At 37.0% G+C, this 16,194-nt stretch overlaps 1 protein-coding gene across 2 annotated transcripts in view; it reads left to right on the forward strand.

Annotated features, from left to right (window-relative positions):
* LOC105466762 (DExD/H-box helicase 60) overlaps positions 1–16,194 on the forward strand; it is a 97,033-nt gene that overhangs the window by 46,845 nt on the left and 33,994 nt on the right. For both annotated transcript variants that reach the window (XM_071092847.1, XM_071092845.1), the window contains exons 22-27: positions 2,948–3,052; positions 3,590–3,718; positions 4,727–4,851; positions 9,654–9,812; positions 12,989–13,136; positions 14,568–14,720. In XM_071092847.1, the coding sequence (XP_070948948.1) occupies positions 2,948–3,052; positions 3,590–3,718; positions 4,727–4,851; positions 9,654–9,812; positions 12,989–13,136; positions 14,568–14,720 (819 nt within the window). The remainder of the gene's footprint in view (positions 1–2,947; positions 3,053–3,589; positions 3,719–4,726; positions 4,852–9,653; positions 9,813–12,988; positions 13,137–14,567; positions 14,721–16,194) is intronic.

Below are 16,194 nucleotides of genomic sequence, written 5' to 3' on the forward strand. Positions count from 1 at the left end.
AAAACAGTATAGTATTTAAAAATTATTCTGTGTAGGATGGTTCAAGGCAGGTTATCTTTAAGCAGCAATATGTGTAGTGGTTTGGAGTACTTGCTGAAATTGTCATTTTGGTCCAAGTGCCTTTCGTCTATTTTCAGTAGCTATTAATGGAGTAACTGGAAAGCAATAGAACTGCTACAGTGTGCTGTGACCCCAGATGACTTCTGCAAAGGTCAAGCTGTTGTATGAGTCTTCTTTAGATGTCTAGACTTTTGTGGCAGGAATGCAGGATGAACATAAAGACTTAAGTATTAGTAAGTCTATTTTGACAGCTATGTGTATAGCATGTGTTTATATAGGACATATCCTAAAGTAGCAGTGATAAAAACCAAGGAGGCCTTTCAACTGAGTAAATAATTCCTGGTCTTGTGTAGTCCATTTCAGATTAATATGGAAAAAATGGAGTGGCAAGAAAAAACATAATAAACTGTGGCAACATAAGAAGGGCCATCCACCTGGGTCCTTTCCTCTATAGTTGTAGTATAAAAATGATTTCAGGAGTAGGGCAGCATGAGTGAGCTGGTCTGAATCCAACCATGGTGAGGGATCGCCTTCAATCCATACATGGCTTGTTTCTGGCTAAGAACAGTGTCTTTGGCCTTTGGCCCAATTTTCATGCCACACAGGAACAGCTGCTGACTCCTGGAGTGCTATCAGCTCCAGAAAGTCCTTGAAAGTACTGCTATCTATCTCTTTCTGCTCAGCATAGATCAATGCCTACCCTCACCTATGACATTAGGGACAATGTGGTTTACAAAAATAGCATCATGCTATAATACTGTTGTGTTTATAAATAAAGAATGGTACAAATCTATGACCTTTTATTTCTCTTCATTTTCTGCCTAGACTCACTCAACTTTTGCAGGATCATTAGTCACTATGTAGTGGAGAACAACTGAATTGAATCCCCAGTATTTGGGCATAGGACTCTTAAACTGATTTAAAACATTAAGAACTATAAGGGATAATTAATCAATCATATTTATGGCTATGTCATTAATCATATGCCAGGCATTTTACTAGGCCTGTTACATATGTTATCTAATATAATTCTCATAAAATCTATGTCACAGGCAGAATTATCCTTCATTTTAGAAATGAGGAAACTCAGACCTCTCTAAAAGGCTAAGAGACTTAAGAACTCATAAGCATTCTAGCAACCAAAAACAGAAGATTTATATTTTAACATTATAATAAATCTTCGATTTATTGTATGTTTTTATTTTAGTTAGGTAGAGTAAGTAACCACTTTCAAGTAATACCTAACAAGAGAGCAAGATGCCAACATTACAAAATAATAGGTGTTTTGTTCTATTTAGTATGTTGACATAATATAGTCCTTAGCATTTAGCTATCTCTCAGTGCTCCAACTGAGATGTTAAATGATGATTCCAGGAATTGTTTTATGTTCTATAGTTTTAAAGGTTTGAAGAACATATGTTGATTTTGTTTGCTCTCACTGCAGTCTTTAGGGTGGAAGTAAAAATATTGCATTTTCATTCCTATATTATGGATGAGGAACTAGCATTTACAGGTGCAATTAGAACCAGATCTTCTGATTCAAACTCTCCTGCACTTTCCATTCTACCAAACGTCATCTCCAGTTTGTTTCAACTGTGTTGTGTTTGGAGTGGCTTTTTTAGCCCTGAAATTTGAAACCTGAATTTTAAAACCTATTAATAGCTATTTACGAAAACAAGTGCCCTATTGTCAAATTATTTTGGATAAATTTGCATGCTATATTTACTTCTTTGAGATTTAACATTTCCAGTGAGAAATCCCAAAGAATCCTGTTTGATACAATACATATCATTTCTCCCTCCTTTTTCTTTTTTGAAGAATACTGTCTTAGCCCATTCGTCAGGCTTCTATAACAAAAATATCACAAATTGGGAGGCTTTAGAAACAAAGATTTATTTTTCAGAATTCTGGAGGCTGGGAAGTCCAACGTCTAGGCACTGGGAGATTTGGTGTCTTGTGAGGGCCTGCTTTCTGGTTCACATATAGCTGTCTTCTTACTGTGCCTTCATATGGCAGAAGGTACAGGGGAGATCTCTGTGGTCTCTTTTATAACAGCATTAATCCCATTCATGAGGGTTCTTCCTTCATGACCTAATCATCTCCCAAAGGATTTGCCTCCAGATACCATCACATTGGGGATTTGGTTTCAGTGTGTTAGTTTAGGGGGAAGACAAACATTCAGTCTATACTACATTCCTATTAACATCTCAGAGAATATGTTTTTACATGCAAATGATTTGTAGCACTAGTGATTGAAACCAGTGGAAAATACTACAGTGAAACTTTTTGAGAACAGGAATTTTTTATTTCCACTTAAAAACATTTGTGGAAAAAATGAATGGCATACATTATTAAGAAGACTTAGAGCAGACTTGTCAGTGACCTTTGGGAGAAGTTTCTTGGAGTCTCGAAGGTGGTTTGAGAGCCTTTATCTTGAAGTTGACCCAGTTCTTATCTTGAAACATAAGCAAATAAGATTTTCCTGTTTTAGCCTGGCTTGGTACACTTAAAGTAAAGAATCACATTCTTAACTACATCAATTTTGGTGTTAGCTGTAAGGTAGAGGTTATGTATTGTCTAAAGTGAGTCCACAAACCTTTCAGCTTCCCATTGCTCTGATTTCAATTATGAAGTCATTTCAATTAGCACAATGAAAAGGTCTTAGGAAGTAATATTAAACATTTTTAGTGGGCTTTTGGCTTTTTTCCCGCTTTAGTGATTCAGTGACCTGTGTAGATAGTGTTTTGTTAGCATTTAGCACCTATCAGCATTTGAACATTTTAGTTTTTTGCCTTTCAGTGTCTTTGGGTTATGATAGTGACTGAGAGGCAAAGGATAAGACATAAAATAAAATAAAGAGTAAGAATTTTAATTTTATTTTAAACAGATTGAAAGGTATGGATTCCCTCCTGATCTTACCCTTTCACCTCGAGAAAGCATCCAGCTATATGATGCCATGTTTCAAATTTGGAAAAGTTGGCCCCGGGCCCAGGTAAATAATACTGATGTAATTAATCCTATTATAGAGGATGATAACATTGACAAACTCTCACCCTTTCTAATCACTTGCATCTAATCTTTTAAAATTATTAGTTGACTCTTCCTAAAATAAAAGTGCTTCTTCTCATATTTCTAATATTATCTGTTTGTTTTTTAATGGGTTTTAACTTGTATTTTATTTTAATTCCTGAGAATATTTCTTTTTTTTAATCTTTTCAACTTCTCAAACACTATCATATTTCAATCTTTTTACATCTTAGATTCATATTTCTTTTTATTACACTTGCTTCCCTTCTAAGTCCCAACTGCCATTTGTTTTCATCTTTAACTTTGTTTTGCTTTGTATCCTCTCTTCTGAAGAGCTCATCCATCCTAGTAATGTTATGCATTAGAAGCTATGTGGAGATAAAAAGTTTAACCATCTCTATGCTCAAGAAACTTGTAAGGCTGTTAAAGAGGTATATAATTGAGAAATACTTTTGGATTTTCTTGCATGATTGTACCCAATTTTGTAATATTTGTTTTCAAGGAACTGTGCCCAGAAAACTTCATTCATTTTAACAATAAATTAGTCATTAAAAAGATGGATGCTAGAAAATATGAAGAGAGTCTAAAGTCAGAATTAACAAGTTGGATTAAAAATGGCAACATAGAGGAGGTAATTTTCATACACTTTTTGGCCAAACTATATTTATATTGTTTTCTTGAGTTATATCATTCAGTTAATACCATTTTCTGATTTTTTTTAATCCTCAATTTTTATTTTAAAATTTTAAGTTGAACACGAAGTCTAGTGATTCTGAGATAGAATAAAAAGAGAAAGTAAACTGGTCTTTGTCTTATCCTCAATGTCTTCTGAACCATGTGCCAGAGGCTACTGGTTTTTTCTAAATGGCATAGCAGATAAGAACAGAAGGTTCTCTATCCAAAGAGATGATATTGTTGATACTTTAACAGTAGAGAGACTGAACTCACAGTAATAGTTTCTGAGAAGAATGTTTTACTCCTCTTTCTTTTTTGACTTGGAGTTTACTGTTCTTTTCTTATTATTATTTCAAGTTGTAGGAAGTATTTGGGTATTGAAACTTTTCCTGGAATTATATAAGTTACAGATATTTGTTTTAATAAGTTGATGGTATTCATATTTTGAAATTTGATTTATTGGCGCAGATTGAGGAATGACATATATTAGACTTTTCTCATTGGATTTTTTTTTCTGTAATACCTTAGTCTACTCCCATTCAAAAACATAATATAATTGAGTTACATTTTCTTCTAGCTATTTTGTCATTTACAAACCTTGAAAATATATTTGGATGTGATTTTTTGACATAATGTAGAAAGTGATTCACACTTGCCCTCCTGTCATAGTGAAACCAGCATCATTTGCTGAAAACTTCTATTCCTGATTTGTATTGCCTTAAAATTTGCAGGTCAAATTGCATATGTGTGTGTGTGTATATATCACTGCCAATTTTTTGTTCTCTAGTGTATTGATTTGTATGTTTCTTTGATGGTTCTTTGCCTAATTTTATGATGTACTTTCATAGGACTATTTAAAAAAAACCCAAAAACATATATTAGACAACTAAGAAAATATTTTAGCGAAAAGTAGTAATTTCTTTCTCATGCAGAACTTAAAATTGTTTTGTGTTCACTGCTACAGGCCAGAATGGTACTTCAGAATCTTAGTCCTGCAGCAGATTTGAGTCCAGAAAACATGATCACGAAGTTTCCGCTTCTAGTTGAAAAACTAAGGAAAATGGAGAAGTTACCTGCATTATTTTTTTTGTAAGTTATTTAATTTAATTTGGTTTTGCTTGTAAATTGTATTAGACTCATTCCTTTAAGGCAGGGGTCCCCAACTTCCAGGCCACAGACGGTCACTGGCCCAGCCCATGGTCTCTTAGGAGCTGGGCCACAGAGCAGGAGGTGAGTGGTGGGCCAGCAAGCACTGCTGCCTGAGCTCCACTTCCGATCAGATCAACCCTATTGTGAACTGCACATCTGAGGGATCTAGGCTGCACGGTCCTTATGAGAATCTAACGAATGTCTGGTGATCTGAGGTGGAGCAATTTCATCCCGAAACCATCCCCCCCACCCAGTCCCTGTGTACCACTTTCCCACCGCCACCCACCGCCAAGTTGTTTTCCATGAAACCAGTCCCTGGTGCCAAAAAGGTTGGGGACAGCTGTTTTAAGGTGAGGGGAGTTATACAAACTTTCCTATTGTAGTGCAGCGTTCATTACTGTTTCTGGGGCCCATTAGTTATTTGAATGCATATGTTTTGTTTAAAAATACAACTTTCTAGTTCAATTCTTATATTTGTGTTTGTGCTATTATGAATGACCATCTTTATATAGTTTGCTACTCTATGTTTGTTTTCTTTCTACTGTAAACTATTATTTTTTATTTAGCCTTGTTAATTTTTAATGCATACCTAGGGTCTTTGCAAAACAAATTGAATGTATATGCACACAAGTATCCCACATAAAACTAAAGTATCTTCATAATATACTACTTATTGACAGTGTATTTTATTATATTTAATTTATAGTAATGAGAACTGTGATCCAGATATGCTGATATCTTTCTAAATTTTATATATTATAGTATAAAATAGCTTAAAATTGAACAAAATAGTGCAATTTCATTGGATATCAAAGTACAATTTACTAAATGGATAACATACTAGATCCTGGATTAACTTTGATAAAATAGTTTGGGACTAGAACACAATACTCTGTTTACTTTGGATAATTTCAAACTACACTTAAGCCATGGAAGCTGAAGTAAATAAATCCAGAGTCTTGGTTAGGTGGAAAAGTTTAATGAAACTTGCTCACATGTAAACAGACATATAGGAATGAATCATTGATGATATATTTCTGAAATTACAATGATGGGTGAATGTAAGATTGTGTTTGGAAATTTGGGGGATTGCAGTAATATTACTCCTTTTATCTTTGTTGTTGGGATAAGGAAAATACATTTCTGCACTGCCAAAGATTTACAGAGCTCACCTGTCTCACTTTCAAGTGTGGCTATAGGTCGTAATTAGAAACAAAAGTAATTCTGTACCTCTGGGATATTTCTGAAAGCCTCACTACAAAACAGAAACTGAAAAATAGCTGTTTATTATTCATACCTTCATACAAATATAGGGGAGGCAAAATTTTACTTCTACCACCTTAGGCTTTTTTACCTGGGCTTGAGAATTAAACTGATATAAGACAAATCAATAGAAAAGCATGCACATGTATGTAGTATGTTTTATATGGTGTAGAAGGCTTCATAAGGAGATGAAGACCCAAAGATGCAGTTAGAGTTGGACACTTACATAGTGAATTGGACAAAGAGTGGTAAATTGTGAAAAATGTGACAAAGTAAAGGGACGTAGGCTAGGGTAACTTGGGCACAGATGTGACTAGGAAGGTAAGAGTTAGTTTAACAAGGTTTGCTAGTATAGATGTCCCTTGGCTTCAAATTCCCATCTTTGAAGATAGGAGTGTTACTCTCCTTCTGGTATAAAAACGTTTTTTATGGGCGTTTAATCTGCTACTTTTAAGAAAAAGAAAGAAGATCAGAGTGATCTTCTTGACCCTGCTGTTTTTTCTAGTGCTTTCAACTCAAAATAGTTAATATGCCAGAGTGGTATATTTTGGGAGTAGCATGTTCCAAAATCCTTCACATACTTAAAATATTTTAAAACTAAAATATTTCACAAAACATCAAAAGTTTAATTCTACTTGAAGAATTGAAGCTTGGCATGTTTACATGACTCTTGAATTCTCTACAGAATAAACTGTGAACATCCTTGGTCTTACACAATTTGATTTAGTGCTAAGTAGCCCCAGATCATCAAGAGATCTGAGGATTTGTCTGGGCTCAAGTTTTACCTCTAGGAGCTTTTCAAATAGTAATGGACCCTTAAGCCTTCTGCAGTCTGATCTCTTAAAAAAAAATACATGGAGCATATTCAGTGTTTGATGGCAATGGCAGTGTGTGCTTAAGGGCACACACTTCACGGCCAGGCCCAAACTTGGATCCCACCTCTGCGCCCGTGAACTGTGTTATTTCTGGACAGCTACTTAATGACTTTAAGCCTTAATTTCCTTATTTGCAAAATGAGATGATCACAATAATAATGCATTGGATTGGGGTGAGAATTAAATAAACCTAAGTTATGAAAGCATTTAGCACAGTGCTACAAAAATGTTATTGAATGAGGTCTAATCTCTAGGCCGCATTCATTCTTGTAAAAGTTGCAGATACCAGGATGATCCCTTTTTGTCAGATCCAAACAGACTAGAGCTGAGAGAGCATGAAGGCGGGGTGTTCATGCTTGTATGGCTGAGATAAGCTGTCTCAAGGACTTTCTAAAATAATCCCACAGGCAGTTCTTTCTTTAGGGCTACAGCAATTCAGATAAGATGCCCTTGAAAGAACACCACCCAGTAATGGCATCTCCACCGATAAATTGATGCCACCTCTGGTTTTGCGTCTCCAACACCAATGAACTATGTTTCTAAGCAGCTTATGTAAACTTTGCCTTTTGCCAATACAAGCTTCCTTTTATCTTTGTCCCTTCAGACACATGTATGGCTTGCCATAGCTGTGTATCTTGGGTTATAATTCTCATTTCTAATTCTAAATATAGTCAACATATTTGGAGATATTTTTTCTTTGGTTTTGTTTTGATTGACATAATATATAGGTTATCCGAGAGATTTAAGAGGCAACATTATTTCCAAGTGACCTTTAAACTTTATTTCCAAGAGTTTTTTTTTTTTTTTAATGAAGTACTATGATGAAAGTAACACTATTTTAAAAAGTAATATATTCCTAGGCCCCAGTAATTCCTAGGCCCGTTAATGTAAAAAGAGAAGCAACATATGTCAGTTAAAAACAGGGTTTGAGAACAGAGGCCTGCAGGCCAGACTCTGCCACATATAAGCTGTGGGTTCTTGGGCAGGCCACTTAATCTTTTTGTGTCTCAATTTTTTCATCTGGAAATAAGGATATTAATAGAGATATTAATAGTGCCTTCTTCATATGATTGTTGTCAGTACTAAATGAGTTAATATACTGAAGTCACTGAGAATAATGCCCGACAACTGTATATAATTTTTTTTTTTTAAGGGGGATGGAGTTTCACTGTCACCCAGGGGTGGAGTTCAGTGGCGCAATCTCAGCTCACTGCAACCTCCACCTCCCAGGTTCAACCAATTCTCCTGCCTCAGCCTCCCGAGCTGGGATTACAGGCATGTGCCACCACGCCCGACTAATTTTTGTATTCTGTGTCACCGTGTTGTCCAGGCTGGTCTTGAACCCTTGACTTCAGGTGATCCGCCTGGCTTAGCCTCCCAAAGTGCTGAGATTACAGGCGTGAGCCACCATGCCCGGTCAACTGTGTATAACTTAAATGTTTACTGCTATTATTATTTTATTGTCTACTATATGAAATTTCTTGTCATGTGGCGTAGACTGTCACTTTTAAAATTCTTACTTCACCAGTGTGCCAGTTTATTTACTGTTCACTAGCTAAACACATTTCCTTTTGATGTTAGCTCTATAAAAACTTTAGAAAGGCCCTTTGCTTCACAGCATAGATTTAAAAAGCTTTATTATACAAACCAGACCTATGACTTGCTATAATAAGCTATAAGCTATGGTTAGTATAGTGACAATAGCTATTGGCTATTGCAGCCACAGCATTTTGCCACCAAGAAACAGTGGGGAAATAAGACCTCCCTGGGCTTTTCAGTGCTCCTGTAAAAAGCCCTAGCTTCCTGACACTGGGAAATGCATGTGAAATAAACATAGGAAATGTTTGCCTTTACTTCCTCTAGAAACATTTTGCTCTTCATGTATCAGGAGAATTTGATCTGTAGCCATTTGTCTATAAATGTCTTTACCAATTTGTAGCTAATTGCTCAGATCTGAGAAGGCCTACTGAGTACAACCTAGACCAGGTTGCTGGGTTAAACCCCAGGGTGCCAGGAAGTATGGATCACTATATTCCTAGGTACTTACATTTAAAGAACTATAAAGCCCAGAGCTTAGAGACATTTCTGCATTGCAAAGTCCAGCAACAGCTAGGGTTTTTTCTTTTGGAAAGAATCGTAGGTTCTCACCTTCTACCAAAAGAATACTTTTTTTTGATTAATCTTTTTTTTCTCATTTTTAGAGAAGGGTGGTGATGGGGATAGCTATCTGTCTTCTGTATATAAATGGAGATAAATGGAGAAAAACCATTGTTCTCTGTTCCTTGCTTATGGAATATTTGACTGCTATTAGAGGAAAAATTTCCACGAGTTCTCATTGCTTTGTCCCAGGGTAATGTCTGTGTGGCGGAGTGGGTGAGGGGACTGGGGTCGGGGGAGAGAGAAGGGGAGGGCCGGCAACACTATTTACTATAGGTGGTTAATAAGGAGTTGGCTGATTCGGAACACCTGATGTGCACATTCTGGATAACATTTATAAAGGTGGGTATTAAAAACCCAACAGGGGATGATAGCAGTAGATGGAAATATGATTTTGAATTGTATTTATGATGTTATTTTCAAGGTGCACATTCTTTTTATTTCCAGATTCAAGTTAGGAGCTGTAGAAAACGCAGCCAAAAGTGTGAGCACGTCCCTAAAGAAAAAGCAGGAGACAAAAAGGCCTCCCAAAGCTGATAAAGAAGCCCATGTCATGGCTAACAAACTTCGAAAAGTTAAAAAATCCATAGAGAAACAAAAGATCTTGTAAGTAGTTAACTAAAAATTTGACAAGTAGAGGGTTAAAATACTCCCCAAATCCCAGTAGGAAACATAAATTGAATATGTTCTATAAATAAGTTCTAGTTGTTGCTTGGACTTATTTCTAAATTGAGTACATTTGGGTGAGAGAATGGGGTAAAGATGAGTGACCATAATTGTACATTCATTCCTTAATTGCATCGATCAGTCTCATTTAGGACTTGGGAGAGGTGGAACCACACAGCCTGTCAACCTAGGTAGATTTTATAACCTGACGTAATCATCCTACACAATAAGCACATCTTTGACACATATATGAACTCTGGCTGTCACTTAGTCCTCAGAAGGTTTAAATATAGACTCCACAGTTTGTCTTTGGTCATGACAAAGAAGTCTCACTAATATACCATCACAGTTTTATGAGTGATCATAAAAGAACTTGAGAATGGATGGAAATGCTGATTTCATGCTTGGAAGGACTTAGCTAATGTGACTTCTCTTCCTTGCTCTCAATGTCTAATTCTGTCAACTCTAGGGCCAAAATGTTTATCCCCTCTCTATGATCCTCTCCATCTTAAGTAACTTCCTGGCTTAGAAGCTCCTCATATCTTGCCTGGATGATCACAGAGGTCTTTTTTTTTTTTTTTTTTTTTGGACTTCAGAGCCTTGAGGTTCACCACTCTCCAATCTAGTCAACAAACCATCTTGCACACATTTGAATTGATTAAATTATCCCATGCTCAATGTTCTTCCTTCACCCTTGCTTAGCTGATGAAGTCTAAACTTCTTGACCATTATGCCGAAATGTTTTGGTATTTGCCTTAACTCTTATCAGTCTCACTTCCTCCCACTCTGCTCTATCAATACTCAATATTTATGATTCTCCTCACATGACTTACTTTTCTACCTCTTCCTTTCCATGAACTGACCCATTTGCCTTGAGTGTCCTGCTTCCTGATTGCTCCCAAAGCTTGTACTCATAATTTTTGGTGTCTCATCTCCAAATCTTTCCCTGATTCCTGCGGTTAGACTTTCTACCCTCTCTCCTATGTTCTTCTACACTTTCAATAGCTAGTAGATCAATTATTGTAATATATTGTTGTTTGTATGTATTTCTTTTTCCTAAATTTTAAGTTCCTTTACAACAGGAACCATGTATTTTTCTTTTTATGTCTTCATTGCTTAGCACATTACCTGGCAGGTAATATTATTCCATGAATATATTTGAATGAATGAAAGATATTTCTCTCCAAGTTGAAACAACTTTTAGAGCATCTCTGATTTAGGTTTTCCAGATTCCAGAGCAAACTAGAATTTGCTGCTGAACCTTCTGCTTATATTTCCTCTACCTATTTTTCTGTTTCCTTAGAAGTGTGGGAGGTGAAAACCCAGGGGTAGCATAGGAGGTGTAAGCCTTCTTAGCAACTGATCCTCAACAACCTTTCCTGAGGGCACCAGGAGCCACATTTCAGGTTAGATTAGTGACCAACAATTCAAGTTATAAAAATAAAGTGTGATTTAATGTGTTATTCATCACCATACTGGGGGTGAGGGGGCCTTTAGATAGTCCCACCTGGCCTCTTCCATCTGCATCCATTCCCATGAAGCAAGGGGCCAGTGGAGCTAAGGAGACGTGCCCATCCAGAGCTCATTCTCACCCTTGAATTCCAGGTTATTATGGAGCTATATTTGTCAAGGTAGGTGGATAGAATTTATTTCATTTAACAGTTTATTACTTTGACTAAAAACTTAAAGTGAGGCAATAATATGTGGAGCTTTGCCACATGCTCTGCAAATTTTAGGGCCAGGCCCTTCTATAGTCAAGGCATTCTCCCCTGAGTTAAGGGTAACGGTAGTTAACACATAACGATGAAATACAAGTGAGCACATCTTCTCATATTTACAATTTTCTTCCATGCACAGTTAAGAGAAAAATTTTAAAAATCAAAGAAGTGGTAATTGATTTGGGTGCACGTTACATTGAGGGGTGATGGATGGACAACACAGTATGATGATACAACAGACTAAGCCAGGGTTTATGGAGGGTCTCCTAGGTCAGATTCCCTAGTAGCATACGCTGAGATGAGGATGTCTGTGGAAGGGATTTATTGAAGGTGTGTGCTCATGAGGGACCTATAAGAAAATGAACGAAGCAAGAAAGGGAAGGTGAAGAAAAGCAAGAATGTGGCTTCTGCTAGAAGATAGCCTGATTCTAACCCTACTGGGAATGCTGGGGCACCAGAGAATTGCCCCACCTTGAGTCAAGAGGGCTGATTTTTATACTTCGTATCAGTCAGACTTTGGGTGTGGGCTATTTCCCATCCCCAGGAGAGGTTGTCACACCCAGGCATCTCCAAGAGGCCCCTGTCAGTTTAGAGCAATTCTCCGGGGAAGGGTGCAGCTGAGAGCCTTAGCAACCAAACTCAGAGCAGCTGTAGCATCCACTACAAGGAGGGAAGGAGAATGACTAGAATTGGCAATGTGGAGCAAGGAGAATGTCTGCCTTACCTCCGAGCCTAGGGTCATGAAGGCCAAGGAAGAAAAAATGATCATCACTTTAGCAAGGAGAAACAGAGTTATCTCAGGAGAACCGGGTATGGCAAGACTACAGCCAGAAGGAAAGGGAACATCCCAGAAAATATCAATATGTGATAGAGTTTTCTCATGGTGGATCATAACATCCAGAGGCTGAAGAGGAAGGAAATTAGAGGAAGACTGAGTTATTAAAGATGCACAGCAGGCCGGGCACAGTGGCTCACACCTGTAATCCCAGCACTTTTTGGGAGGCCGAGGCAGGCAGACCACGAGGTCAGGAGTTCAAGACCAGCCTGGCCAACATGGTGAAACCCCGTCTCTACTGAAGATACAAAAATTAGCCAGGTGCAGTGGTGGACACCTGCAATCCAAGCTACTCAGGAGGCTGAGGCAGGAGAATTGCTTGAACCCAAGAAGTGGAGGTTGCCGTGAGCCAACATCACGCCATTACACTCCAGCCTGGGTGACAGAGAAAGACTCTATCTTGAAAATAAAATAAAATAAGAAAAATAAAGATGCACAGCAGTTCAAGTCTGGGTGAGAAGACTGATTTGGGAAGTCTTGGGCATCCTCTGGTGGCCAAATCAATTAATTACTTCATTCATTATTTACAATTTCATTAATTAAAATTTTATTTTTATGAACAGAGATGAAAAGGGCCAGAAAAAAAACAGAAATGTGGATCAAAGCCTAATACATGAGGCTGAACATGATAATCTGCTGAAGTGTCTAGAGAAGAACCTAGAAATCCCACAGGACTGCACATATGCTGATCAAAAAGCAGTGGACACCGAGGTCAGCACTTACAACGTTACCGTTCTCCAGACTATTTCATTTGTCAGCCATAGCTTCTTAGTTGTAGACAATGTTTGATAAGATATATGCATAATATAATACATAATTAATACAATCCCTACCAAAGGAGAAATCTCCTTTAGCTACATATCAGTCTTGAAGGCTTTGCAGTGCATATCCAAAAAAGGACATTATAGTCTAAGCCAGGGTTTGTGGAGGAGTCTCCTAGGTCAAATTCCCTAGTAGCACACACTGAGATGAGGATACCTGTGGAGGAGACTTAGGATTTGTAGATTATTTCTTGCTTGTTAACAGTTCACCTCTGAAAATGTCTGCCATTTCATTATTTCTATTACATTGTTTCCACAGGCTGAATTCTAGACTTCAATTTCATATGCTTCATTTGAAAATTTGGGTGCATGTGGTCCAATACACTTTAAATAATATTCACAGAATTTCTCAAAATCAGGGGCTTTTTACATTATAGCCAAAACACCAAAGAGGCATTGGAATATCTAAAACTGGTATGCAGAAACCTTTTAAAATGCAAATTACTCATGCTTATGGTAAACAAATTTGAAGGTACAAATTAGTAATAATAAAAGCAATGTCATCACTCATAAGTACTCACTGCCCTTCCAGACCAACCTTTTATCTCATTTTCCTGTGACTATACACATACAAACTTACATACATTTTGTGTGTGTGTATATACATATACGTATACACACACACATATTCATTCTATTGTGCCCCTTCTTTTGTAAGCTTCATGGTGTCTTATTTTTTATAACCATGTATTTAGATCATCATTTTAATGAATCCTTGATATTCTGTTGTATGAGTGAATACATAATTGAAGTAACCACTAACCAGCCTTTTGCTTTTGGAAGCTTTTTTTTTGTCCCTCTTTGTCCCACAAAGATAAGCGGTGTTTATCTTTGTCCATCTATCTCTGGACACAACTGTATTTCTTCTTTAAGACCTGGGTATTTTTAAGGCCATTTGTGCTCAGTTTCAATGGGAAGTAGGTATTCCCGGACCACATAGGGTAAGGAACCTACTCTGCCTTCTTGGAGAAGTCTCTCTGTTGGGGAAAACTCCTAAGGCTCCAATAGCCAACTGATAACCCTCAGGCAAGAGCAGTCATGCACTCACCGCTGCTGGGTGTTTCATCTGCTACTTTGTCAAAATTTTCTGCCCCAGAAGTGGAGTAAGACAGTTTAAGATAGTCTGTCCAAAGAAGTGGGAAGATTTTTCTTGTAGTTACTGTTGCTGCCATAAAATGTTCTTTGTATTCATGTAGAGTCAATTTCAAATAGTTGCCTCATTTAGCCAAATTATTACATAGTATGCATGTTATTTTCATTTAGACATTTTTAATTATAATTAAAATTAAATCATAATCCCTAAATGTCTTGCTTCTTTTAGACTTTGCAGAAGGTATTTGGTCGAGTAAAATTTGAAAGAAAAGGTGAAGAATTGAAAGCCTTGGCAGAAAGGGGTATTGGATATCATCACAGTGCTATGAGTTTCAAAGAAAAACAATTAGTTGAAATCCTCTTTAGGAAAGGATTTCTTAGGGTAGGTAAATGTTCTTTATTCTAAAAATTGAAATTGTGACTGTTTCAAGCTGAATGTTCAAGAAAAGTAAAGAATACAACCACCATTTTTCTTTTTTTCTCATGTAATGTCTTTTAAACAAATAAGTTGGCCGGGCACAATGGGTCATACCTATAATCCTAGCACTTTGGGAGGCCAAGGCGGGCAGATCACCTGAGGTCAGAAGTTCAAGACCAGCCTGGCCAACATGGTGAAACCTGCCTCTACTAAAAATACAAAAATTAGCCGGGCGTGGTGGCAGGTGCCTGTAATCCCAGCTGCTCAGGAGGTTGAGGAAGGAGAATCGCTTGAACCTGGGAGGCAGAGGTTGCAGTGAGCTGAGATCATGCCATCACACTCCAGCCTGGGGGACAAGAACAAGACTTTGTCTTAAAAAAAAAAAAAAAAAAAAAGTCATGATAAGACTGCATATCCTCTGTCTTATTTAATTGAAGAGGGGATTGAAATGCACTACTCAGTTTATCTCTTTTTGTTTGTTTGTTTTTGAACCTCCTGAGTAGCAGGGATTACAGGCATGTACCACCATGCCCGGCTAATTTTGTATTTTTAGTAGAGATGGAGTTTCTCCATGTTAGTCAGGCTGGTCTCAAACTCCCGACCTCAGGTGATCCTCCCGCCTCAGCCTCCCAAAGTGCTGGGATTATAGGTGTGAGCCACTCCACCAGGCCTAGTTTATTTCTTTTCATGAGAATAAAAATATTTCTTAGACAAACACTTTGGCAAATATTTCTACCGTAAAGTATATCTATGTTCTCTCTCCTATCAGTGATAATGGACAAAAGGAAGACTAAAATAACTTTCAGACTGGACCCTTGTTATGTTTTGTGCAGTGTGTCCTGTGACAATGCACAGGGATTTTCTGGATAAATTCACAAAGGAGCTTTATATAGTTTGCTTGTAAATTTGGATCTTTAGTAATATTCAAAAATAGACTGAATTTTAAAAATTATTCATATTAAATTTTGTATGACATATATGACATTCACAAAAGAGAGAGAGAGAAAGACAAAGAGATTGAGATTGTTTCTGCTACTCTAGGTAGCATCTTTTAAACTAAATGTTGAGGAAAATCTGACATCATAGTTAACAATCCTATTACCTGAAAAACAACCTAAGATGTAGCATTAACAACTTTGCTACGCTTTTCTCTTAACTAATAACAAATTATGTATTTATTTTAAAGGCTAATCACCACATACAATATTTTCTACATGATTATCAATTGATAGAGACACACCTATTTTGATCAGCATATCAAATAGTTTAAATAGTACCTGTTAAATAGTAGTTGCTCAATTACTAATAGGTTAATGAGATCACTCCACGAAAGTACTATGAAAATAGTGACAGCTTTGCTCTAGAGAACATTTTTTAAAAAGGTATTTATTTTAGTTATTTTCTAAATGTATTATTATTTTCTACATTTTTGTTATAA

The sequence above is a fragment of the Macaca nemestrina genome, chromosome 3 (assembly GCF_043159975.1).
Source record: "Macaca nemestrina isolate mMacNem1 chromosome 3, mMacNem.hap1, whole genome shotgun sequence".
NCBI lineage: Eukaryota > Metazoa > Chordata > Mammalia > Primates > Cercopithecidae > Macaca > Macaca nemestrina.